General features: G+C 40.8%; 1 protein-coding gene across 1 annotated transcript in view; it reads right to left on the bottom strand.

Annotated features, from left to right (window-relative positions):
- The window catches only part of EXOC2 (exocyst complex component 2), a 158856-nt gene that overhangs the window by 8365 nt on the left and 125674 nt on the right, over window positions 1–24817 (bottom strand). The window contains exons 22-24 of the mRNA XM_075270745.1: window positions 22995–23136; window positions 6609–6664; window positions 4435–4557 (exon numbers count right to left, since the gene is read on the bottom strand). Coding sequence (XP_075126846.1) covers window positions 4435–4557; window positions 6609–6664; window positions 22995–23136 — 321 coding nt within the window. The remainder of the gene's footprint in view (window positions 1–4434; window positions 4558–6608; window positions 6665–22994; window positions 23137–24817) is intronic.

Genomic DNA, 24817 nt, shown 5'->3' with positions numbered 1-24817 from the left:
CAGAGCCCCTAAAGTACCAATACAGTGGAAACCCCCTATAAGTGACCCCATTTTGGAAACTACACCCCTCATAGAATTTGTCTAGGGGTAGAGTGAGTATTTTGGCCTCACAGGTGTTTCACAGATTTTATTAACATTGGGACGTGAAAATGAAAAATTACTTTTTTTCCCAATAAATCGTCCATTTAGCGCCATAGTTTTAATTTTGCAAATAGTTTAAGAATTAAAAGCCCCCCACAGTTTGTTACACAATTTCTTCTGAACACGGCAATACCCCATATGTGGCCAAAATCTGCTGTATGGGTACATGCTGGGGCTCAGAATGGAAAGAGCGCTATTTGGATTTTGGAGGGCATATATTGCTGGAATAGTTTTGAGGTGCCATGTCGCATTTGCAGAGCCCCTAAAGTATCAATACAATGGAAACCCCTCAAAAGTGACCCCATTTTAGAAACTACACCTGTCAAGGAATGTATCAAGGGGTATTATCATTTTGAGCCTAAAATGCTTCCCAAAAATTAATGTACAAAATGAAAATTGAAATTTTTAAAAATATGCCATTTCGGTGCCCAATACGTTGCACCCACTTTGTGTTGTCAGAGACCTGCACTCCTAAAACTATTAAGTGGGCCATCCCGGGGGTCAAAAAATTATATATGTGGGTGTAAACTGCTGCTTGGGCACACAGCAGGGCTCAGAAGGGAAGGACCACTGTGCGTTTTAGCTTTTGGGGTACAGATTTAGAGGGACCCTCTGGCGCCATGATGTTTTTGCAGAGCCCTGGAGGTTCCAGTAAACTGGAATTCACCAAGAAGTGACCCCATTTTGTAGGGGCAATTTTAGGGTCTCTGCAAATGTGACGTGGTGTCCAAAAACGAAGAATCTAAATCTTCACTCCAAAAGCACATATTGCTCCTTCACATCTGCACCCTGCTGGGTACCCAAATAGCAGTGTATGCCCACATGTATGACACTGGTGTACCCCGGATAACGTACTTAATGCCATATGTGGGTAGAAATGGCTGTTTGGGCACAGCCGGGGACAGAAGGAAAGGAGCGCTATATTGGTTTTTGGAGCACACCATGCCACTTTTGCAAAGCCCCTGAATTGCCAATAAAGTGGAATCCGCAGACATGTCACCCTATTTTGGACACTACCCCACTGATGGGATTTATCAAGTGGTGTAGCGAGAATTTTTAACCCTTGAGTGTTGCATTTATTTAGTTTCCAGAAATGAAATAGCAACTGATAGAGAAGTTAAAAATGAAAATTTTACAGATTTGCCATTTCAGTGTGCAACATGTTGTGCCCGACTTATGTCAGCAGAGACACTCCAAAAACTGTTAAACGGGTATCCCAGGCACAACAGCTTTTAGAGCGTTCATCTCTGATACAAGGTGGGCACAACATATTACGCACTGAAAGGACGTATTCCTGGAAAAATGGTCATTTTCACCTCTCACAATCCACTACAGTTATAGTTATATATATAAAGTTATAGCAACACTTGGGGGTTAAAAATGCTGTCTGTACCCCTGGATAAATCCTTCAGGGGTGTAGTTTCCAAAATAAGGTAATTTATCAGGGGATTCCAAATTACTGGCGTTTCAGCTCTACAAAAGTGTCATGGCATCCAAAAACCAAACCGTCTGTGCTCCAAAAACCAAATGACCCTTCTTCCCTTCTGTGTCCGGCTGTGCCCTAGTATCAGTTTATACCCACATATGACATTATGTCCGTTATCCGGGGGTACACCAGTGTCATACATGTGTCATACATGTGTCATAAACTGCAGTTTGGACGTACAGCAGGGTGCAGAAGGGAAGGAGCGCTATGCGGCTTTTGGAGTACAGATTCAGATGTTTGGTATCTGGACGCCATGTCATGTTTGTAGAGCCTGTAAGGTACCAGAAAAGTGGATTCCATGGGGTACCAGGAGTGACCCCATTTTGAAAACTGCACCCCTCAAAGAATTTATCAGGGGGTGTAGTGAGTATTAGTATCCCGGACGTGACTGCACAGCGGATGGCGAAGAGGGAATGTATAAGCTGTGCGGAGGACATTGCAAACACCAAATTCCCTACTATGTCCCAGTAGCTCCTATGATTGGGGGAGTCACTCTGGGGGTCACTTTAGGGGTCACTTCTGGTGTCTGTTCCCTCATAAGCTGTAAATCTGGGGTGTCCCCTGATATCCGCTCACACAGCTTATATATTCCCTACATGACGCACCCAGTTGTGTTCTAATAATTTGGCGATTTTTGAGGGTTTTTGTCTTCACATTGTGAGATGCTATATTTTCTTTATGTTTCTGGTGACATGGCCATATAAGGGCTTATTCTTTGCGGGATGAGATGCATTTCGTAATGACACCATTTTTGGGTGTCTACATCTTATTGAATACATTTTATTAACCCTTTTTTGCTGGATTTAAAAAAAAAAAATCAATCCTGGCATTGAGTTTTACTTTTTTAATTTTGCGCCATGCAGCGTACAGTATAAGTAACATGTTCCCTTTATTCTGCGGGTCGGTACGGTTACGGCGATACCTCATTTATAGTATTTTTTTATGTGTTACTAGTTCTGCAGAGGAAAAACACATTTGGGGACATAAATCAATGTTTTTTGCATCGCATCTTCTAAGAGGCGTAACATTTTTATTTTTCGGTTGACAGAGTTGGTTGAGGGCTTATTTTTTGCGGGACAACCTGCGCTTTTTATTGGTACTGTTGTCGGATGCATATGACTTTTTGATCACTTTTTATAGCATATTTTGTATGGTGAGATGGCGAAAAATCATTACTTCCGGCGAGTTTTTTCCGTTTTTTTTTTCCGGCGTTCGCCGTGTACATTAAATATTATTTCAGTTTTATTGTACAGATTGTTACGGACGCGACAATACCAAATATGCATTGTTTTTATTACTTTTGAGTTCTTTTTTTATATAATTCATTTTCTATTGAGAAAAAGGGATTTTTGGGCTTTATAACTTTATTAATTTTTTTCATACACTTCATTTTATTTTTTTTACATTTTTTTTACTTTTTCATGTGTCCATTTAGGACACTTCAATCAGCAATACTTTGCTGATATAGAATGCCATGTGAGACACAGCCTGCAGGTGTCCCACATGGCATTCCGTAGCAGGATGTCAGGCTGTGTAGACGCACAGCCTGACATCAGAAGGTCCTGGCAGGATCACCAGGTATGTGGGGGCTTCGGGCAGTCTGGGGTCACTGGCCAGACCCCAGACTACCTTTTACTGCTATCGGCACCCTCCGATCTCGCCGCGGGGGGTGCCGATCTGATTTAATTGTCGGCGGATGCCTTTCGATCGCGCCGTGATGTTTCACGGCGCGATCGAAAGGGTTAAAACTTCCAGTCGGACTCAGTTCCGACTGGACGTTATGGAGGAAGGGGTTAGGTGTTAGTAACACCTAACCCCTGTCCCCCCCGCACCCCTCCCCCCGCCAGAAAGGTACCTAAAGGCCGGACGTATTTCGGCAATAGTCCGGTCTTTAGGTACCAGCACATGAGGCCGTAAATTTACGTACGGCGGTCCTCATGTGGTTAAGGTGGTTTTTGGCTTTGTACTTAAAGGGGTTTTCCAGGCAAAATTTTAACTTTTTAAATAGGCCGGGGGAGGAGAAAGGAAATTGTAACCAAATCATACTCCCCTTTCCCTGGTGCCTCCCAGCACGGTCTGGTCCTGCCAGTCCATTGTTATCCTCTGGCAGAAGTCCCCGCCACACCGTGACTGCTGAGGCAAATCAGTGGCCTCAGTGAAGGCATTACATAGTAAACTACTTCCAGGCTTCCATTCTCGAAGACATCACATGCTTAGAGAAGAATTGAAATTGTGATTCTGGTAAAACAGAACAATTAACTTCCAGTGGCCATGCTACTCCTGTACAGTATCCTCAGCTAGACTCCGCAGGAACTTTGGGTTCCTCTGAAAACTCAGGTACACTTTAAGAAAAAACCTTAGTAACTGTACATACTCAATATACTTCATCACCTTTCAACAGCTTATATGGGCAGCACAGAAACCACAGCCTTTTTGAAATGCAGTATTTCTGAGGTTTTCTCATAACAATCCTTTTCTACCTATTCAAAGAAAAACATATTAAATGTATGGCTGATGAGTATCTGATGGCTGGGAGTCCTGGGGCAACCGATGGACATAGCCAAGTACAGTGCTTCATAAGTTCAACTAAAGTGGATGGAGAGATGGTCCCACATACAAACTACTCCTACATTCACAATGGCGACTCGCTGAGCTCCATGGTCCCAGTGGACAGACCCCCAGAAATAAAACATTTATTACTTATTTTGTAGATTGTTATGAGAGAACCCATTTATGTCTACTTCCAGAGCAAAAACATTTTTAGGGTGCATCTTCAAGAGGCAGAGGACATGATCTCAGAAACATACCTGTAAAGCACCATTCCTACTGAAGGATGACACACATTGCATGAGACGACAAAGCTCTTCTCCTACAGCTTCTACAATCCTTGACATTACTCGTGGGACCAGTTGTTTAGAAATTGAGAATACCTGAGGAACATTGATGAGAAAAAATGCTAAAAGCTTTCACTTACACTCATCATTGAGACACTTCATCCAATAATACCATATAAAGAAGAAATGGTTACTGTTAAAGGACATATCCCAGAGGAGGCACCAAAGATAAAGGACTATTAATACTACTATTAATATCTAGTTACTCTATTAATAACTCATGGTAATGAATCTTTTTATATCTCCCTTAGTCTTATACCAACATTTCTATCTGGAATCTTCAATAATATGACGTGTCTCCAGATATTCACAGCACTCAGTTTAGGATAATAGAATGTATTTATTACCTAACACTAAGACACTAAATGCTATGTCTTAGGTGATTAGACGTATCATAGTATAGAATCTATAATATCACAATACCCAGAATGTCCCTGCCCTCTTGTTTATCTCCGCACGTACATGTACAACAGCCCTCCTCCATCTAACTGTCCCTATTCCTTAGGGTCAAAAAGTATAAGAGTAAGGGTATGAGATTAGTGTGAGTAAGAGTGAGAGAGAAGGGTAGTTGCAGGAGATATATACTTCTCAGTTAAGTATGTTTAGTTCCAGATGGGATTTTCCTGTTGTATGGCTATACTGGTGATGGTGAGCTGAGCTGGCGTTGCGTGCTGATGCATGATTTTTATTGTGACTGCTCAGCTTAGCAGTCCAGAACTTGGCTACTCATAGGGATTTTCTGGCCCCAAATTGATTTTCCATATAGATGAACTACCGACAGGAGCGGTCATCAGTATGTGAACTGTGGGGTTCTCATACCTGGATCCTACACAGTTCAGCTGTTCCAGAGGTGTCTGGGTAGCAGAGGGTATAGCAATGGACAGGGAGCACATGCTCTCTTCATGTAATAAGAGTGCTACACTTCTCCAGAACCACAGCTATACAGTGGATGGTGCTGTTACCTGGTTCCTATAAACTGAATAGGATAGCCTGCATGCACTCCCTTTCTATTGCTATAGTTTCTGGTGCCCAGGTGCCTTCTGAGCAGCTGATCTGTGTGTGGTTTGGGTGTAATCCTGTGGATAGATCAGAATCTTAAAGCATGGTTCCCTACTCCTCGTTCCCATGGGTCAGTGTTGGGATTGAACATTACCAGACCGACCCATGGGGGTATATTCAGACAGGTGCCCAGTGATCAATAGATTGTGAAAACACAACACAGGGCAGTATTTCTTGCACCTTACTGAGGAAGACATGGATAATAAAACAGGTTTTCTGCACCTTCAGCTGGGAACACAGAATGATACAATTGTTTTATTGCCATTTTTGTATGTCATGCTACTGTATGACACAGTTTGTTTATACACATGACTGGGATCATTTACATTTCATCATATGGGCCAGGGATTGACAGGCCGTGAATAGTCCAGGGGCATACTAAGGGTGGGTTCACACTATCATTGGATATCCTAGCAGTCTGTGTCGCTTTGGCTCTGGCTGATCAATAGGGCTACAGTACAGCAATGAGAATACATATATATCTATACATTGCTGGATTCTTGCTCATTAATTCTAAATAATGGAAATGCAAGAGTCTGTGTGAGATAAAGGGTCCAGACCCTTACCAAAAAAGGGACCCCTGAACACACTGCATTATAGTAATACCAATCCTTGGAAGCCTAGAGTCTAATGATGAAATATGAAGGCTGGCCAGACATGACCAGGGTTGAACCTGGGCTTTCTGCCGCCTGAAGCAGTCGCAAGAAAGGGGCGGGCCGAGCGGAAAGGGGGCGGGGCCGCACGGAGCGAGCGGCGTTCGCAGGCAGAGAGAGGACCTGCTCTCTGCCTGAGTGTGAGGGGCGGCCGCTGGAGCAGCGCTGCGTCCAGCAGGGCCGCCCAATACACTGCTCACTTCCCGTGTCGGGCTGCAGACACGGTGATGCTAAGCCAGTCCAGGACAGCTTGTCCTGGACTGGCTTAGGTCAGCAAAAATGCCGCCCTCCCGAAGCCCTGGCATAGTGCCGCCTGAAGCGGTCGCTTCAGGTCGCCTCATGGGAGGTGCGGCGCTGGACATGACACAATCTTACCTCTGCGTGTACAGCAATCATGCTCACTAATGCTTCCTTCAGGTAATTTCTGACACCTAGGCACATAAAGAAAACAAGAAGTCACTTGAGTCACTATTACAAACTACTTTTTTATGGACATTCACTGTAAAGTACATTACTTTCTGGTTTATCTCCTGGATCTTGCAACTTAAAAATGAATATCCACACTGGACCAAAATTGATTCTCTTCTGTCTATGGGGGAAGGGGGAGTCATCGGGTTCTCCCCAGGTGGCAGATATTTGAGCAAAAATATTGATAGGCATGTTGGTTTGCACACACTCAGATTACATAGGAGATAAGTTGCTGTCAGTGGGCCCCTTTTCTCATTGCTTAGCCAGGAAGGCCACTCTTCCCATTGAGGAAGCTGGGAAGAACTGCTGTGGACATTAATAATAGCAGGGACTAAAGGGATTGGACTAGAAATATGGCTGCTCTCATCTTCTCAGGAAGTGACCTCATGCTCGTTGGTGACCTGGAAAAGCTACAGTTCAGGCCCTTTGAAATAACATGGCCATGTGACCTATAGACATGATGTCACTTCCTGAGAAGAAAGCGGCCATATTTTCTAGTCCTGCACAATCTCTTTAATAATATGCGGTATATTTGTCACTGCCTGCTTATTGTGCCCCCATTAGAAATTTCTAATCAGAATGATAGGGACATCTTAATGTCTTAACATAAAGCGATTTCATTTTCATTACTCTAAAACTAAGTAATTTCATTGGTTAGTAAAGGCAACACTTGTGCTTTTTATGCATTATAGGGAATTGTACATTATATATGACATATTCATTATATGCAATCACAAAGCAAGATTTAATGCAGCAAGTGGGTCATTTCCCTACAGTACCCAAACATGGGAAATAAAGCATTACACGTTTCTATTCATATCAATGGGCTGCATGGACATGCAAAGCCCCAAAATAAGAGACATTTTATGTAATTGCAATACAGTTTAAACCATTCAACCCCTTTTAGTGTTAAATAAAATACATATTTTTTAGTATAGTATTTCTTGTTCATAGTAGTCATGCAGTTCAGCAGTTAATAAGTAACACTGTAATGCACCTCTACTTCATGCTTGGGGTTACCTCTGAGACATTTCTGTAGTACAATGGGTTTCAAAGCAAGACTGTGTGAGTAGACTTGTGGGTAGGTTTTAAAGAAGTTCATTAACACAAACACTTTCACATTAACACATTACTTAACAGTGGATACATATTCGGTGAAACAGCATAAGGTCTAAAAACATCAAGTGAAATAAAACATTCAACATTCATGTATCTATTAAGAGCAATTTCATATGCAAACACATATCATGTACCGAGGCGTTCAACCTGCCTTCACCTGAAATAGTTAAAGGAGTTTTCCAAGCCTATTAGTCAATCACCTATCCTTAAACACCTGATACCCCTGCCGATCAGCTGTTTGATGAAAGCAGTATTCAGGAGGGCAACATGGCTTCTTCAGAGCAAAGCAAGCACAGCATACTTGTATATTCATATTTGTATAGTCACTTAAATGGGCCAAGCTGTGATCAGCCCAAGTGACTGATTAATGTGACATCACATGCCACTTTTAGCATTAGATCTCTGGGTGTATTGGATGCTGGACCATTACCTGCAAAGTGGATGGGATTCTGGCTAAGCCCATCCACACACCGCAGAAAAAAATCACAGTATGTCAATTATACGCATGGAAACGCTGGCAGTTTCCATACAGATATAAAAGGGGCAGGGGCTGCAGACTTTCTGTGAAAAATGCTGCAGAAATGTACCATGTTTTTTCGCTGCATAAGGCCTTAACCTTAGAGATTGAAACCAATTAGTTATCATTATCGCATCATGTAGTAAGACCAATTACAGGTTGCAACAGACAACATAGTGTGAGTAGCCACACATAAAATATAAAGATCTCATGATAAACATAATACCATGCTGTCTTGAAAAGCCAAGATTTATGTTACTACTTTTGCTGCGGGTCTACAAGCTGGACTTCTTGTCACACACACTACCTGGTTATGTCCAGTCAAGAGGAAAGGTTTCTTTTTAATTCTAGATCTATATAAAGTATATTAGCCTCTGCCCACGACTTCATCTGCATGTTGTTTGCGTTGATGATCCGTCTATATTCAGCAAATTGCTGCCGTCGATGGTTCACCTGCTCTGGCATTTCAGCAGCTCTCAAGCTGTCCTGCTGCTGAACTTGTTCCTCGTGCCATGCCTGTGAATGTTTCGGCATCTCAGCATCTGGCTGGGACGCCATATAATGAGCTTGTTGTTGGCGTCGATGATCCACCTGCTTCGGCGTTTCGGCAGCTGTCAAGCTGGCATGCTGCTGAACTTGTTCCTCGCACTGTGCCTGTGTTTGTTTCGGCATCTCAGCAGCTCACTAGGACGCAATCTATTGAGTGTGTTGTTGGCATCAATGATCCCCCTGAGCTCCGCTTGAGGAGAAGTCTGTTGACTTCTGGCTACCTTCATAGCTTTCATTGTTTTAGAATTTTGAGACAACTTAGATTTTTTTTTTTCCCGGCATGTTTAAAATTGGCAAACAATTTGAATTAAAGGGGGTTTCCATCTCAGTGCGTCAGCACACTGCCTGGAGCAGATCAGATAATACGCAGATGCTTGTACACAATGGACTCAGTATTATATATGTGTTTACATAGAAAGATAACAGACTTGGCTTTATCCGTACACTTCAATTAGCTAATAGTCCTGCTGGCAAGAGCAGTTTAATATAGTATCTGAACATAAAGTCGTAACAGTTGTGAAGCCATGTCATTTACCGGGATAATAAGTAGCCTATGTGTTAATTGAGGTTACAAACTATCTATGTACCAAATTTCATCCAAATCCGTTCTGCCATTTTTGCGTGATCAAGTAACAAACACACAAACATCCAAACATTCACATTTATAATATTAGTAGGATAATCTTCATACATACAGGAAAAATTAATAACTGGTAGTGCCAGAAGACTATTAGAGTTCACGATATAAAGAAGGGCTCCTTTAAGAGTGCATAGCATGTGGGACTCAACCCTCACTCTATTTCATATAGTCACCACTGTTCATATACTAGGTGCACTGCCACTATGTTTCAATCAGGCAACCCTAATAATGTCTCCTGACGTTCCAGATTCTGTGTTTCTACATAGCAATATAGAAGAAATATATGTGAGTTAAAGTTTAGCGAGTTAGGTCCTCTGCCAGTGGCTGTTACACCCCTGTCCCGTCAATCACCAAGGACTAGGCTGCCAAACAATGGACCCTCACTTAGTATTTCCCACTAGAATAGTTTGATAATCTTCTGCTTAAGATAAGATAAGGTAATCCTATAATAGTCTCACCATTGGGAAATTCAGTGTGATACAGCATCATGGATAGTACAGTAGTACATAGCAAGAGAGAACACATACAAGCTCATAGCAGATAGAGAGAAATCTCTATCTATATAATGCAATCCCAAATCATCAGAGATTCTGGCATTTGTTTGTACGGTAATTGTTTTTAAAGAAAAGTTTTGTGTGTAAAAAACAACAAGGTCGGGTAGGCCACGAATACAAAAACAAAACGGCTAACATGGCCAGTCGTCTCAAACATACATAAGATAGGATGTGGTACAGATAGAACACATGACACTATATACAGGACATATATACTGAACATTTGGAAATGAAGGGTATATTCACATTGGTAACTGAAAGTAGTGCTGAACAATAATCTTAGAAACTTGTGTCAGAGTGGGAATGTTCCAGGGGCTAGACACTCAGACTCGATTGAGAGAGAGAGAGAGAAAGAGAGAAAGAAGAGTAACCTATACATAAAGGGAAATTGCATGGGGGCAAAAGGAAGTTGGGAGGATCGGCAGAGTGAAGCACCAACTCAACTGAGGCTGCTGGAGTGAGAAATGCTTCCATGGTCCTCATATCTTCTCAAATTAATCTAATGAGTGACAGATGCCTGCCACCATATGGGACAAATGGGCGTTTGTTATAATCCATTAAATCTTTGTGATCCTCAATGCTACTGATAAAATATTTGGAATCAATTTGCAATTATGTTTTTGGACCAGACCTCCTATCAAGAAAGCATGGGTGGTTTAATACTTCCCCTGCCTTCCTGATCGTTGTGTACACAGGAAACCCCCATGATGCCGCTCCCCATCCAACCCAGTGGTCACATGACCAGCCGGTTCTAGAAACTATATGAGCTGCTAACCCAGATCAGAATTCAGGAAGCAGCACTGCCATGTCACAAGTTGTAGCCCTGCCCCCAGTGACACAATACGTTTCACCTATAAAAAAATTATTGTAAGGGAGAGAGAAAACTACTTTTAAATGTTTTGTAGTAGCACTTTGCTATAACATATGGAGACCACTATTGGAGTTTTTGTATGCCTTAACTGTTAGATAACCCCTATTATCCTCCCTAAAATACCAGTTAGTGACATTGTCCCCTCCCACAGGCTGACCACCAGGGAAAGCTAAATTAATATGAAATATTGTTTTACTAATCTTTCCTGTCCAAATCTGGGGGGCAGCTTATGGTCAGATGAAACTTGTCCAGAAAATATGGTATACACCCACTTTAATAACTTCGATTTCAACCAAATATTTTAATAAACTATTTAGCAATAAAAAAACAAAGCAGATCAGAAAAAAACACAGCTTACAGGTTCTAAGTAACCACATTTTTTTCTAGTTAGAGCAAGCTGGAAAATAAGAGAACATAAATGAAGCAAATGTGGAAAAACCGTGAGGCAGATGCATTGAAAGAAGCTAGACTGTACATGGTGAAAGTTTACATTAAAATCCAACTGAAAAAAATGAAAATTTTGATCACTCAGTCAAAACCCCCCCGAATTTTACCAACTATGACCAAGCACTATTTACACGATTTACCCTTAAAGAGATTGTATCATTAAAAAGCACATTTTAAACTAAAATCAAGTAAGAATAGCCCTTAGAAAATCTATTCATCTAGTATCTTTATTTCGAAGGTCCACGCCGCTGTTTTTGAATTTTCCCCGTGCTCAGAAAGGACAGGGGGCATTCCCCTTGTGCTTAGAGCACAGCGTTGTTATCCATTCCAGCGCCGCCTCTGTCTTCTGTGTCTCCTCCTCTTTTTAAATGAAACCACCGCAAAATGGCCGACGGAACAGTCGATGTCCTGTCTCCATTTTGTGGTAGTCTCATGTAAGAAGAAGAGTGAAGAGGAGGAGATGCAGAAGATAGAGGCGGCACTGGAATGGATAACAACACCGTACTTTGAGCATGGAGGCAATGTACCATATGCTTTCTGAGCACAGGGGGGGATGCCCCCTGTGCTTTCTGAACACAATTACCATAATGAAGAAAAAAATTAAAATTCAAAAACGGCGGTGTGGACTTTCAAAATAAAGGTAAGAGATGAATAGCCTATAATAAAAGCTATTCCTACGTCATTTTAGTTTAAAAGGGGTTGTTTAATGGTAGAATCCATTTAATTTAATATGACCTAAAATATGGCTTTTTGGAGACCTTACCCATATTTTTGGTCATTAAATTTAACGAGCATTTAATGACCTGCAAATTTGCTGAATGTTGCAATACAAATTCAAAAAAGTTGCACTTATCAAACTGTTTTGTATATTACATGCAATAAGAGTTCAGTAGGAAAAATATTCAAATTGCATGTAGAAGGGGGCTTCTGGTAGGTAAATGCAAGAAAGCAGAGGGGAACACATTTTGTTATTACATCTGTAAATTAAATTTCCGAGTGCATTTCATCAGAGTTATACACACTTGTACTATGGCGGGCTGTTTAGCAGGTAGACTGGACCACTGACTCCGATTTCAGCTCATTAACAAATGGTTGACTGTTTCTGATAAATTCTTGTTGATAGCAAAGCGAAAACCCTGACAGCTGAGCTTACACACAAATATAATTTCTGATCAATCAGAATGATTACAAATTAATGGCTTTACACATGGATCTTAGGGCCATATTAGACTTTAAGGTTTTTCTAATCTAACACAGATCAATGACAAACAAGCTGATTGGCCCTTAGGCTTTACTGTCTTTACTACACAGGCCGATCCAGAGCACATGCAGGAGGAATGATTGCTAAAGAGATTGCTCCCCCAGCAATTACTTTCATTATTTGCCTGCGACGCCGAAATCAAGCAATCACCTGATTGGTGGCGCTATTAGGCTGATTGTCAGAACTGAGCGTCACGATGAAGCTTTCTGTTCAATCACATCGATCTCAAGATAAATTGTTGTAAGGAAATGTAGAGTTAATCTGTTGTGCATAAAAAGGTTTATGCCAATCACAACAATTGTGCCATGAAAACACTACCTAAAAGTTATCTGAAAGCTCCATTGTAGAGAGTAGAAACGTTTTATTTTAGGACAATCATAAAATAAGAAATCTCTGGAAGAAATAATTGTGTAAGTTTCATACAGGGGCCTTAGATTGATAGAATCTAACTTATTTATATGATAACATTTCTATACTGTATGCAATTCCTATAGAGGTGAATAACATATATATTTAAATACTATATTAATAATTGCATGACATAATATTTCAAACTAGTATAATTTTATATTAACTTTTACGTGGCTTAAAGAGGACCTTTCATGTCCTCAGAAATGCGTGGTATTACATACCTGTAGAAAGCCAACAGTGTGCTGGATTTAGTGTCAGCTATGCTGGTATGCGCCCCTGTGCTGGAGACATCAGTGTTGTTATAGATATCGGCGCGGTTAGTACTGCCCCCCCTGACAGTACTCTTTCATACCCTTGTACTGTTGGGGCGGGTGTTCCTCACAGCAAAGCCTGACAGTAGAGAGATATCAGTGCCGAAACTAACGGCACAGATATCTCCAGCACTCAGGCACAAACTGGGAAAGCTGACAGTGTGCTGAATTCAGCACTGTCAGCTTTCTACAAGTATGTAATAACGTACATATCTGAAGACATAAAGGTCTTCTTTAAGTTAGGCCCACAGTAGTATGACCTCTCCGTCGTCCTGGTCTGTCAGAGGATCAGAATAATGGCGAAGCAGACAGCTAAAATAGCATTAACACACGAGAGTCCGACAAACCATTTTTTTCCTCTGATGGTTTTCAGACACAGATGTGAATTTAGCCTTACTTTGATCCAGAATTTTACAAGATAATTTTGATGCATATTTAAGCCATACTTTCTATTTTCTGAGAATCCACTTCAACGGGTCTATCAAGTTGAAATATTTTGACTTCATCTAGATCTGCCAAAATGCGCCAGCAACCACAATAGCAAATCTGGGCTGGTGTTTTTTTTTTTTTTTTTTTTTTTTTTTTACAACAGAAGTTAGGCTAAGTTCACATCTGAGTACGGGTTTCTGTTCGGGTGGTCTGTTTGGGTTCCCCCACAAACAGAATCCTAATCTGAATAAAAAAGCAGTTAGCTTATGAAACAGGCGGACCCCATAGACTATAAAGGGTTTCGTGTGGTTTCTGCCTGAAAAGGGCGAAAAAATGCAGAAGGAAAAGTGCTACTTGCACCACTTTTCTCTCTGCATATTTCAGGTGGAGAGAGGAACAGAACCCCAATACAGAGTACATGCGCATTTGTGAACCGAGCCTAAGTATGCAACAGTATAGCATACAGTTGCCTTCATTGTGGCCATATGTCTATTATATCAATGTATAAGGTGTACCATGCTCATATGTTGGCTTCGAATACACTCCGCAAAAGCAGTTTGAATAGGACCGTATGCAATTTTTTTTTCATGATTATAAAATTGTAAACAACAACATAAAAAGTCCACACTATGCTAATCCACATATAAATTTAAGACAAAAAGGGCACAATAAGTTACATAAACACCATGCACAGTTTTGTAGTCCCAATACCTGGTCACAGTATGCTTCTATGCAATAATTCCTATTACACAATTTCTCATCTCTTAAGATGAATATTTAGCCAAAAAAGCAAATAAAACAAAATGAGTTTAATGAAATGATTTTTTTTTTTAATTTCGCACATCTACATACGTAGTTATGATTTACAAGTCCGCACAGCATAGTAAAAACTGCAAGTAGAAAACTAGCGAGCATCCTCTGAGCCCTCATAAGCAGCTAGAATTCCCTAACCTTTAGAAGCAATGTATTCACCAGGTGGTCAGCGCCGCTACCTGTTTATCATGATGTCATGTCTGAGTGAAGTGTCCCCACCCACACATCCCAGTATCAGCACTTCGCCTACTTGTCTGTGTCAGTACTGGGATTTCCCCAGGTCTGAAATAATAAGAATAACAACTTTGTTACTTGCTCCATTTCTCTGTTCCAGTAAATTGTTACCAATAGTCAATCCAATAAGCAGAAAGGGAGGATGTATAATGGAGAGAAAATAGACCAAACACGGCGTGCGAGTCCTTCCTCTCTATAATAGCAAAGGAAACAACATCACTGTGGCTAGGAAGTGGCGTGTTTTAGCTGCAAAACATAGATTCACCGTATGCCATTCTCGACTAGAATACAAGACTGGTTTATAGTATTACGGGACATAATATCATAGCATGCTTTCAGTAAATCAATGTCGCATAGTAATAAGGTTAGGCTAGGAAAGCCAATGATTGTCATTTCTAAACATAATGTAAAAGCCCAGGCCTACAGAGTACTGTTCCTTAGACTGCTATTACTACTAGTAGAAGACAGTACTGAATTCAGACAGACCCTGAAGTTGAAGTCCCTTTTAAAAGTCATAAAACTCATGTCTATATAGCGCATAGATGAACTAAGTGTAGGAATAACCTGTAGCTGTAAACTGGAAGTAGTTCATCTTTGTCTTTATAAATTCTAGGGATCATTTCTAAAAGCATTATAATTAGAGATGAGCGAGTAGTACTCGAGCGAATACTACGGTATTCGAAATACTCGTACTCGATCGAGTACCACTCGCTGTTCGAATGTAAAAGTTCGATGCAGAACCAGCATTGATTGGCCGAATGCTATACAGTCGGCCAATCAACGCTGGTTCTTCTCCTACCTTTAGAAGTCTTCTCCGTGCAGCTTCCCCGCAGCGTCTTCCGGCTCTTCATCCACTCTGCCAGGCATCGGGCCTGGGCAAAGCCGACTGCGCATGACTGCTTGTAGTGCGGGCATGCGCAGTCGGCTCTGCCCAGGCCCGATGCCTGGCAGAGTGAATTCAGAGCTGGAAGATGCCGCGGGGATGCTGCGCAGGGAGAAGGCTTCTTGGAGGATCCAGCCCGACCCTCACTCGTGGACTTGGTAAGTATAATTTGATCGAACGTTGCCTACCCCTGAAACGAGCATTTTCCACCAATAGACTATAATAGGGTTCGATATTCAAATATTGAGGGGCTACTCGAAATGAGTATTGAACCTCGAACATTTTACTGTTCGTTCATCTCTAATTATAATGTTTAAGTAGTAAGGAGTAATCTGAGGGTCCCGTTACATACGGAGAGGGTGGGGGTGCTATACCAAGGCATGATTCTATAGTATTTGTTGGCTTATTTTAGCATAATCCTATGAACACACATTTATTCACAGCTTCCCATGTATGAGACTGAGTGGCCCCTGCATCTATCCTAGGCTGCTCTCAGAAAGGGCACGATATGTCAGCATTAACGGCCGGTCCGCAAGAGGGAAGCACATCAATTATTCCATATTTCTCATGGTGCCTACATAAATAATACTTATCAAAGCTTATGGCTATGTGCATGAAATTGCAGCTTTCAGCCTATGAAAATTTGACCTGTCATTCAAAGATATTGGACTTTTTTGCATTTCTACTTAAAGGAGTTTTATGGGCTTTGAAAAAAAAATTGAGATTATATATTTATTTATTTATTTAAGGAAAATGGGAAAACAAAAGTGATATCCAATGAATCCTGCCCAGCCTGTTTTATTTCTTACTGAGTCCCGTCTGGACTCTACTTCTTGTCGCATTCTTGACAGACCGAAATCGCCAAGAAATGTCTATCCTTCTGGTGACCAGCCAGTGACTGGATGACTAAACATTTCCTGTGTGAAGATTATTACTTTTCTTCCATTTTTTTTTTTTTTTTTTTTTTCTTTGCTAGCGTCCTGGGGAAAAAAACCTGGACCCTAGCAAAATGAAAAGCAATAAAATAATAATAAAAAAAACGCCATAAAGTCACCAATTTATAAATCTCCACCATTTTAATGCTGCTTCCGGTTTTTGTTGTTCATCGACAAGATTGCTGCAGCCACTCACCTCACCATCTCTTGTAGTTCATGCTGGTGATGGCTGCCGCAGTCACGTAGATGTATAGCATATCACCCTGCAGCAAAATACACCAAAACTGGTGAGGGAGCTGAAGCAGTGGAGGTTTTACCACTGTTGTTTTTTATTTTATTGCATTTCCAACTGTTAGGTTAGTTTCTTCAAATCTAAAACTATCCCTTTAGTCTTACTGGTTAATAACTAAGATCATGTCAGCAATTTCAGACAAAAATTTCCAATCAAATAGCAAATCTTACTTTTCTAAGCTGTGAGCTGAAGGATCATTACAAACGACACTTCCTTTTCTACATTCTAGGCTGCTAGGTATACAGTGGCTGTAAAATGGCTCAGAAATCCCTTTACAACACACTTCAGAAAGCACACGCACACTTTGAGAATCTGCAGAAGTTTCATTCACGTTTCATTCATATTTAATTCTCAATTTTGGAAACATTTTTGGAACGTGCCCACATATTTAACCACACTTCCTGTTTTTTAGCAGTAGCTTTACGAATTGCCTATTGGTGTTTGCACTAAAATTAGAATCAAAGGGTGATATAAATAAAGTAGGTACTTTTTGACGTGAAGAGCAAATAGGTAAAGTCACTTTCTTTCCAAAACATTATGATGTGCACCTTTTCATATTCCTCCATTTATTGTAAAAGCTATCATTTTTTAGAAAAAGAAGCAAACAACTGAATGTACAAGAATGACATTTACACATTTTGCTGCAGATGTGTCTAGTGGTAAATGCTGGTAAGTTATCAAAAATTCTCTTCTATGATGAAACGTTAAATCTCTTCTGTGCCATTACAATGTATTGTATAGTGTCTATTCTACCTACCTAAAGGGACTGTCCACCTTGGACAATTCTTCCATCATTAATGTTGCCATGATAACGCAAAGAAAATGAAGGATTAAGTAAGATCCATTAGGTATAAACAATACAAGTAAATAATCAAAATCCTTTTGTGACCCCATTTTAGAAACTACACCCCTCAAAGTATTCCTCAGAAGGCACACTGATCATTCTTAGCCCAGGAGTGCTTCCTAGAACTCAATGTGTTTGGGTACACTTTAATCATTTCCCAAAATCTGCCATACTATTATGGCCAATGTATGGCCTAAAAACATGGCAGCTGCTGAGGAGTTGGGCCACTAATTGTGGTCACTAAACCTGACTGAAGCACCATGTTACCAGCAGTGCATGGTGCCCATTTACCTGTAATCAATTTTCCCCCAGAATGAGATCCAGGAGCGGCAATCCATTACTGACATCCAAGGGCATATTGAAGGCACCCAGGCTTGTCTTCAATGAGCTTCTATAATAGGCTGTGCTAGACAGCCTGTACTAGAAATCTATGTATTTTACAATATATTGCAATGCATCAGCATTGTAGTGTATTTTGTAAGTGATTGATTCCCTGGGACCCAACATTCCCCCTTCCCTGGGATGGGGTCTAAAAATAAAAGTAAAAGTTTTCTGCTATCGTCTACCAAACTTAATACTATGATAAGATACTTTCCCGTGGAGTTTTTGGAGAGTTATGTATAACTTTTGATACTTCAGGATAAAGTATATCACCTTGTTTCTTTTTGTGGTCTCCCTTTTCTTATGTATCTCCAGCAACATCTGTGAAAAAGAACTATGTCCACACAGATGAGACTCCTCAACTAGATATGTGCTCCACGATTGGTAAAGCCCGGTTCACATCCGCATTTGGTATTCCGTTCGGGAAGTCCGCTTGGGAACTCCCCGAACAGAATACCGAATGCAATAAAAAGCGGTGAGCAGTGAAAGCACACAGATCCCATAGACTATAATGGGGTTCGTGGGTTTTCCGTTTGGTGTCCGCACGAGTCATCCGGACAGGAAAGTAGTTCTTGAAGTACTTTTCTCTCCACATGACTTGTGTGGACACCATGCGGGAAACCCACGAACCCCATTATAGTCTATGGGATCTGTGTGCTTTCACTGCTCACCGCTTTTTTAATGCGTTTGGTAGTCCGTTCAGAGGGTCCTCAAGCAGGCTCCCCAAACAGAATACCGAACGCAGATTGGAACCAGGCCTAACTGTTGTTATAGACACCACAAGTTGATAATTACTTCTATACCTGTATTTTAGATTGTTTTGTGTTTTCCTTTTTGTATGTTTATTACTTTAAAAAAACAATAAAAACTTATTGAAATGAAAATTTTTTTTTCCGCTTACAATGACTGAGGTAGCAGGAAAAAAAAAAAAAAAAATCTAAGCAGCCAAACCACTGTTTCTTTGTCATTTTGTCTCCCAAAAATATTTTAATAAAAACGGATCAAAACATCAGACATTCGCCAAAATGGTATAAATAAAAACTACATTTCGCCCTGCAAAAAATATTTGAATAACCGGAAAGAAAAAATATTAACCCCGAAAGAGTGTCCAGTCCTGATGTGATTAAAATTGTTCTCTCTGCCTGAACTATGTGCAAAGAATTTAGTTAATTTATTCTACTTTTTATTTGATTTGATTGATTTAATATGTAGGTTTCCATTCCAACACAATTAACACAAGGTTAAGTAATATTACACATTGCATTATTTATGATGTACTAATGCCCAGGTACAGCACATCCTGTACTGAAGCCCAGAGCTGTATACAGAATTCTGCAAGTCTCAGAGGTGCCATTGTTCTTTGAAGAGTCTTCAAAGAGCCTGTTTCAGGGGATCTTCATTTAGTGAAGTACAGTCTGTATAACAGGCTTTGTATAATGATCCTACATAAGAACATCTAACTGTCTTGTATAATGGTAGCTCAATTAAAGGGAGTCTGTCACCAAGTAAAAAATACTAACTGCCATGGGAGGATATATGTAAATTAGCACATATTCGCCAAGTGGGTGGTAACCTTTCATTTCTTCTTGAGGCTTGCAAAATTATGTATACAATTCTGGACTATAATAAAGGATGTGCTGTAACTGGTTATTAGTACATGATAAATAGCGCAATGTGTAATATTACTTTACTTCATTTGCAAAAAGTTGTAGGTTTACTGTGTAGATTCCAATATACATTCACATGTAACAGCTGCAGATTCGAGCACATTTGTACAATAAACAAGATCAGTACAATATATGACATTTTAACACAACTTTTACACAAATAAGAGCATTTAGCAACTATACACTAATTAAAAAAACACCCTATTTTTTTGGATAATAGGAAACAGGTCCATCACAATTCTTAGTTGAACAAAGTCACGTGCAAAGACACTTTTCACGTTGCACAGGAACTTGAGGTTAAGTTTAGCTAACCAGAGTATTCTTTATTTGTTCTACTCTAGAGAAGTGTAACTTTTGTGGGAGAGAACAGTCACACTCCATGCAAATAGGTTAGTGGTATTTCCAACAGTAACACTAAGTACAGAAATCTATGGGAATAAAGACTATTTTACTGTAAAAAATATTTTTCATAGGTGTATTGTAGCTCCAGATCTAACCTTTCACCACAAGTTATCTACATTGAGGTCTCTGAGGTATCTGCTATTTGCACAAATTATTGACATTTATCCACGCCTTAAAATCCTACTAATATTATAAATGTGAAAGTTTGTGTGTTTGGATGTTTGTGTATCAATCACACAAAAACGGCTGAATGGATTAGGATGAAATTGGGCACATAGATAGATTGTAACCTCGATTAAAACACAGGCTACTTTTTATCCCGGTAAATGACATGGCTTCACGACTGTTATGAATTTATGTTCACATACTATATTACACTGCTCTTATCTTAGCTTCTGAGAAAGCCAGGGCTGTTACCTCTCTGTGTGTACACATGCTAACCCTGGTTTGTGTTCACGCATTTGCATATTATCTGATCTACTTCAGCCACTGCTGAAACACTGACATGGCAAACACTTTTAATCCAAATTGGCAGTTTGCCAATTTTCAATATGCCTGGAAAAAGAAAATCTAATTTGTTGCAAACGAGAGCTATGAAGGTAGCCAGAAGTCACAGAGTTCTCCTCAAGCGGAGCTGACGGGGATCATGGTGTCCCAGCGAGCTGCTGAGATACCGGAACAATCACAGGCACAGCTCGAGGAATGAGTTCAGCGGCAGGCCAGCTTGACAGCTGCCGAAACGCCGGAACAGGCGGCTCATCAACGTCAACAACATGCTCATTATATAACATTCCAGCAAGGTGCTGAGATGCTGGAACAATCACAGGCACAGTGCAAGAAACAAGTTCAGTGGCAGGCCAGCTTGAGAGCTGCCAAAACACCGGAGCATGCGGATCATCAACACCAACAACACGCTCATTATATGGCATCGTAGCGAGCTGCTGAGATACTGGAACAATCACAGGCACAGCGCGAGGAATGAGTTCAGCAGCAGGACAGCTGTCAAAATGCCAGAGTAGGCGGATCATCAACACCAACAACACGCTCATTATATGGCGTTCCAGCAAGCTGCTGAGATCCCGGAACAATCACAGGCATGGTGTGAGGAACAAGGTCAGCAGCAGGACAGCTTGAGAGCTGCTGTAACGCCGGAGCAGGCAAACCATCGACAGCAGCAATTTGCTGAATATAGGCGGATTTTCAATGCAAACAACCCGCAGACGAAGTTGCGGGTAGAGGCTAGTGTATCTATAGTTTTGACTTTGTATGTTTGAAAGCTGCAAATCTCTCTATGTTATATCTAAAAAATTACTCTATTTTATATCTAAGAAATTACTCTATGCAGTGGCCAAATAATATGAAATACGATGTCCGCATTATACCAATACAATAAAGACCAGTCCAGATCAAACGGTCTAATTTGTACAAAAAAAAACCCTCCTCAAAGTGCAGCCTCAGTAAGGTGGTAAATCATCATATGGAAAATTCCTGGTAATATAAAATTCTGAGGTATATGACACTGGAAAAAAATATTATAACACTACTAACATATAAGTGAAACCATCCTAACTCACAAAGTAAGCTCTGAATCTATAAGGGTAAAGATATGTTCACATCGTGTTTAGGCTATTTGTTTACCAGATGCAGTAGAGTGCCACAATTTTGTGTCTAATAAAAAATAAAACAGTCGTCTATGTATTGGAACCCAAACACTGCCCATCCATGCACTATGAATTTTGAAAAAAGGTTCACAACCCCCCCCCACCCACCCCCACCGACACAATAGTAAAGAATAAATACATACTAAGCAGTGAGTGCAATAAGGCCTCTGACTTGTGAGTGTGTAAAGGGTTGCAAGACTTCTGGAACAATGTCCTTTGGACAGAAGAGACTGAATTGGAGATGTTTGGTCACATTGCAGACAGCAACACGTTTGGTGAACACCGCGCATTCCATATCAGAACAAACACTATATGCCAACTTTCTTTGATGGTGGCGGATGATGACTTGGGCTTGTTTTGCAGCCACACTGCCGTAACTGAGTTAACCATGAATTCCTCTAGAATCAAATGTAAGGTACCATATATACTTGAGTATAAGCCGCCTTTTTCAGCACATTTTTCTTGCTGAAAAAGCTCTCCTCGGCTTATACACGAGTCAGGGTCCACGGAGCACAGAAAACTGGAAGGACCTGGAAGGGGGAGGTCCTTTAGTGCTACTTTTCTGTGATTGGCTTGTCATGAGGTCACGTGACTGTGATGTCATCAAAGGTCCTGTAGCCACTGGTATGTAACATCTGCAGATAAGGTTGAGTCTAAATCCTAGTAGCTCCGCCCACACCAGAGTCCGATCACATGGTCATGACGTCATCAGAGGTCCTTTAGCACAGTAGGATTTAGCATCTACCCTGCAGATGAGTGGCCAGGATTCATTGTGTCTTATGGAAGATGTCTGTTGTATGGAGGAGAGGAAGCTGTAGGAAAGTGACACACACAGGGACCTTCCTTTAGTTACTCTGCCTATTAATGTCAGGCATTTGGGGTTATTAATTTAGTTTCAGTAACTCCATGTGCCTCACATTAATAAGAGTCAACCCCATCATGTCCCTCATATTAACCTCGGCGTATACGGCAAGCTCGGCATGAGCAGAGCTTGCCGTATACGCCGGCACTTCCCATTCACTTCAATGGGACTGCTCGCAGTGAAAGAAGTAAAAACAGATCAGTAGATTACCTGTGGGAGTAAGGCAGTCTTTCCAGTCGAAATACCCTGCATAAATTCCAGGCTCCAGTGATCCAACTATGGGGTCTGCTTTAATCTCAATAAACTTCTCAAATAAATTTTGGTCCAATTCTTTGAGAGACTCTGTGCTGGCCTTTAAAAGAAGAACAACAAACTATTATTGGTTGGGATCCCTGGTAATGCCAGTAGAAGCAGTAAGGCAATATATTTAGAAAGCACCTTACAAGACCCATAGATATACCGTATGAATATCAATTTTATTCTTATCACAGATCATAAGAATGCTGCCCTAAGGGTAAACGGGGCATCTGCAACGGTGGAGGCAAATACGTTTGAACTCAAAGATGGTCAATGAATGACTATAATCAAACCAGAATATAATAAAATAAGAAGTGTTTAATGAAAAGAGAACATACTTATCTGAACATTACAAATAATGAATAGTGGTTCCTATGATGAAATGGGGGGCCCAATGCATATTATACTCTAATACACACCCATCTCGTCCAATGAAATCGATAGGTTGTTGGGCATCCTTTTGATCCCATCACAAGCCAACTTGCAGAGTTGACTATAAGGGTCTTTATATCAACTTAAACTAGGAGGGGGGCTATATATAGATGGAGGGATAGAAAGATCAATAAAATGATAGCTAGATAAAGGATACGTATATACACATATAGCAGAAGTACATAAATAAGATATCCATAGATGTAAAGAAAGAAATACATACAGATTGATTAGTAAGACATTAATCCTGTCATATCTCATCAATATGCAGGGTCCAACGTCATCTTCAGCCACGCCTCCTCTTCCAGCGATGTCCTCGGATCTCGTCTAACTCGCGAACTGACATTGATAAAAAATGGTGCGGGCGCATGCACAGTAGTAGAAGCAGCATGCTACTGCGCATGCACCCATTTTTTCAATGTCAGTTCGCTAGTTAGACGAGACCCGAGGACATGGCTGGAAGAGGAGGCGTGGCTGAAGATGACGTCGGACCCTGCATGCCCACCCCCCGTGCACGTTTGGTAAGTTGAACATATTCTGTTTTAGGGTTTTATTTTAAAACGGGGGGGGGTAGTTTAATAAAACTTTACAGGTGCCTGAATAGTCTTTTTAAAGGCCATTCACGCATATGTGGGGCTCTATCAGCATAATTTTGCTGATAGAGCCCCTTTAAGTGACCGGGCCTTACTTAAGAAACCATATAAACACATTTGGGTGTACAAGGCATAAAAAGTTGCAATTTTTTACAACTGTATAAAATCTGCAGCACCGTTGCCCTTTTCCTGAAAAGAGGGCGTGGTGAAGGCTTTTAGTTGTTGAGGTCATCGGCCATGTCAAATTTATGATTGTTTACGCATTTATCTAAACTATGGGGACAAGGTATGAGCTGGTGTACATTTACCCCCCCAGGCACACAGGGAGAAGGCCGGAGAAGGTGAAACATGAAAAAAAAAAAAAAAAAAATCATACTCACCTGTCTCCAGTGCTCCGGTACAGAGTGTGTCATGTCTTTGCCAGCATAAGTGTTGCATGGCATGTGACTGCTGCGGCCAATCAGCAGCCACAGGAAAAGAACTGGTGACGTATGTGAGTGACATCACTGGTTCCTTTCCTGTGGCCGCTTACTGTCCTCAGTAGTCATGTGTGGTGCAGGACTTCCACCAGCAAAAGCAAAATGCATACTAGACGGGACAATGGCAGCGGACACCTTCCTGGCTTCCTCCCTGACTACTTGGTTGAATCAATAATGCTCACCATAAATTAATATAGCCCAATACTCCATAGGTTAATATCTCTTTCATAAA

This window comes from Leptodactylus fuscus, chromosome 4 (assembly GCF_031893055.1).
Source record: "Leptodactylus fuscus isolate aLepFus1 chromosome 4, aLepFus1.hap2, whole genome shotgun sequence".
Taxonomy (NCBI): Eukaryota; Metazoa; Chordata; class Amphibia; order Anura; family Leptodactylidae; genus Leptodactylus; species Leptodactylus fuscus.
Note: the sequence above shows the minus strand (reverse complement) of the source record. Positions and strands in the feature narration are given on the sequence as shown.